Below are 3538 nucleotides of genomic sequence, written 5' to 3'. Positions count from 1 at the left end.
GGACTAATCTTTTCCTTGTATCCTGTTCTCTTCATTCTCCTTGCTCCTGGAGAGATGAGAACAGTGGAGTATCTTAGATGGCTGCTCACAGGCTTTTAAGACCCCAAACAAGCAGCCGAGTTCTTAACTGTGCCACCAGGGTTCCCCTTGCTTGCTCAGTCACCCCTTTATTCATGTACTTACTTACTCATACATACAACGTTCACTCATTCACACAAAGTTCATTCAGTCACTTGTTCATTCAAGAAGTATTGATCGAGCGCTTACTGTATACAGACCTAGAGTTGAGTTCAGTGAAGGAAACAGGCATTAACTCCTCCATCTATTTATCCATTGGCTTCAGCAAATGCTTATGTCGTCACCCCAGGCACCACACCAGTACCCACAAAATGAAATGTGGCCCCATTAGAGCAGGGCCCAACAGAGGGGAGGGGTGGTGTGGATGGCCATTCATCATACTGGGAGCCACCCTGGGCTGGGGGGGCTTTCACATGTGGGGGTTGGGGGAGCATGTCTTCTGAACCCCGTTTGCAGCAGCAGAGGTCTGAGATGCTGAGGGGAGTTCAAGGCCCTTGGGCAGAGGCAAGGCTGGCGTGTCAAAGCCCGGGGCTGCCTGCCGTGACCCTGTGTGCCCACCCTCCTGTGTGAGCTCTGCACGGCCCCAGAAGGGGCACACATCTCAAGTCCCTTACACTGTTCTCTGCTCTTCCAGAAACTGCAGCTGTGATTTGTCCTTGTGATGTAAGCAGCAAGTCCCCACAACAATAAACTCCTTCCCCTTCAAGCCGCCTCGATTCTTATTTTGTGCCTCCCCTGGGGGTCCCCAGGCTCTCTAGGGGTTGTCCTTTTCCAAACCAGGGATTCCAAAGAGAGGCCTCCTCAGCCTGGCTAGGGCTTGGAGAGAGCTGCTGGGGTTTGCCCCAGGAAGCCACGTGGGTAGCCTGAGGGAATATGAGTTGACACATGAGATCTTGCTCTTCTCTGTGACCCTGGTCAGAGAACCCTCTTCTCTGGTCCTGCCTCCACAGAGGGCTCCGGTGGGTCCTTAAGATTCCCAAGCTGCAGGTGGAGGACGGGGATCTCCCCAAGAGCAGCTACCCCCAGCCCAGAGAGGCTGGCCCCACAAGGATGTCCAGAGCTCGGGGACAGCCATCTGCTCCCTGAGGAACAGACTCCCCAGTGGACCCACCCACCCGGCACAGACCCCGCAGCTGCTGTTGGCCTGGGTCTCTGTTTCCAGAAGTGTTTAATGAGTCCTGACCTCAGGCCCAGACTATGCTGGGCACAGTGGAAGTACAGGAGGAGGAGGAGGAGACCCTAGCCCAGCCCTTGGAGGCTCAGGTTTCAGGAAAGCAATGGTTTCCACACAGAATCACAGTGGGTCGGGCTGGAAATGACTTCACTGCAATAGACAGGTGGGGCCCAGAGAGGAAGGAAAGAAAGAAAGAACTGGCGGCCATGCATGAGCAGCTAGAGGTTCAGAGAAGGGAGAGCTCATCTGAGGGTGGCTGGAGGGCAAGTGGGACCAAAAGAGAGAATGGCCCGTGTCCAGTGAAGGTGGGCACAGTTATTATGGGGGACATTCTGGTAGAGACCCTGGACCCGTAACCATAGGAGTGCCCAGTTAGGGTGCTCCTGAAAATATGCTGATCTATGGAGGCCTTTCCAGTAGGTCTCCAATGGAAGTGGGATGAGGGATCATCTGCCTAACCCCGGCCTCTGAAGTCCCCACAGTAGTTCAGAGCAGCCTCTAAGCGGTGCATGAGTTGTCCTGTTTCCCCGAACAGACTTCGGCTCCTGGAGAGTAGGGACCATGGTGTATCTCCCACACCGCCACGATGCCAAGCCAATTCTCAGGAAAGAGTTCATTTTCTCAAAATTATGGACTGAATTGTGTCCTCCTAAAATAAGTGTTCTAAACCCTAACCCCTATGCTTGTGGATATACAGGTAGTCCCCGACTTACAACGGGGTTCCGTTCTGACAAGTCGGTTCTGATGTTAAGTCAAATATCTCTTTTTTTTTCTAAGTTTTCATTATTATTGTCTTTTATTATCAGTGTCTTAATAAACCCGGTCTTTGAACATCTTCTAGTGAACATCTCAGAATGATAACATCAGCAAATTACATGCGGCAATATTGTATGTAGATGTTGTTGTTAGGTGCTATTGAGTTAATTCTGGCTCATAGCAAACCTATGTACAACAGAACAAAACACTGCCCGGTCCTGTGCCATCCTCATAATTGTTGTTCTGCTTGAGCCTATTGTTGCAGCCACTGTGTCAATCCATCTCATTGAGGGTCTTCCTCTTTTTCGCTGACCCTCTGCTTTACCAAGCATGATGTCCTTCTCCAGGGGCTGGTCCCTCCTGATAACATGCTCAAAGTATGTGAGACAAAGTCTCACCACCCTCGCTTCTAGTGAGCATTCTGCCTATACTTCTTCCAAGACAAATTTGTTCTTTCTTCTGGCAGTCCATGGTGTATTCAATATTCTTCACCAATACCACAGTTCAAAGACATCAATTCTTCTTCAGTCTTCCTTATTCATTGTTCACCTTTCGAGTGCAAAAATTACATGGCTTGGGTCAGGCACACCTTAGTCCTTAGAGTGACATCTTTGCTTTTAACATTTAAAAAGGTCTTTTGCAGCAGATTTGCCTAATACAATGCGTCTTTTGATTTCTTGACTGCTGCTTCCGTGGGCGTTGATTGTAGATCCAAGTAAAAGGAAATCCTTGACAACTTCAATCTTTTCTCTGCCTATCACGACGTTGCTTATTGGTCTAGTTGTGAGGATTTTTGTTTTCTTTATGTTGAGGTGTAATCCATACAGAAGACTGTGGTCTTTGATCTTCATCAGTAAGTACTTCAAGCCCTCTTCACTTTCAGCAAGCAAGGTTGTGTCATATGCATAACGCAGGTTGTTGATGAGTCTCCCTCCAATCCTGATGGCTTGTTCTTCTTCATATAGTCCAGTTTGTCAGATTATTTGCTCAGCATACGGATTGAATAAGTGTGGTGAAAGAATACAACCCTGACGCACACCGTTCCTGATTTTAAACTACACAGTAGCCCCTTGCTCTATTCAAACGTCTGCCTTTTGGTTTATGTACAGGTTCCTCATGAGTACAATTAAGTATGTAGCACATATTACTAAAGATAAAACCAAAAATAACCAAACCCGTTGCCGTCAAGTCGATTCCAACTCATAGTGATCCTATAGGACAGAGTAGAACTGCCCCATAGGGTTTCCAAGGAGCGGCTGGTGGCTTCGAACTGCCAACTTTTTGGTTAGCAGCTGAGCTCTTAACTCTGGTTTTTTTGGTTTTTTTTTACATCTTACTAAAGATAAATTGTACCAAAAAAACCACAGACTGCCATAAATGTGATTTGTAATAACTCAAATACGTCATAAATCCAGGACCACCTGTAATCCCATTTGGTAATAAGCTTCTCTTTGTTATGTTAATGAGGCCTTGTCAGTTAAGGGTGTGTTTTAAGCCAATCACTTCTGAAATATGAAGAGAACAGATTAG

At 47.5% G+C, this 3538-nt stretch overlaps 1 protein-coding gene across 1 annotated transcript in view; it reads left to right on the top strand.

Moving 5' to 3' along the window:
• Positions 1–783, top strand: part of CTRC (chymotrypsin C) — a 14705-nt gene extending 13922 nt beyond the window's left edge. The window contains exon 9 of the mRNA XM_023732194.1: positions 713–783. Coding sequence (XP_023587962.1) covers positions 713–727 — 15 coding nt within the window. The 3' untranslated portion in view covers positions 728–783. The remainder of the gene's footprint in view (positions 1–712) is intronic.
• The last annotated feature ends 2755 nt before the right edge of the window (positions 784–3538 follow it).

Source organism: Trichechus manatus, unplaced genomic scaffold (assembly GCF_000243295.1).
Source record: "Trichechus manatus latirostris isolate Lorelei unplaced genomic scaffold, TriManLat1.0 scaffold00048, whole genome shotgun sequence".
Taxonomy (NCBI): domain Eukaryota; kingdom Metazoa; phylum Chordata; class Mammalia; order Sirenia; family Trichechidae; genus Trichechus; species Trichechus manatus.
This window is presented reverse-complemented; position numbering and strand designations above follow the sequence as displayed.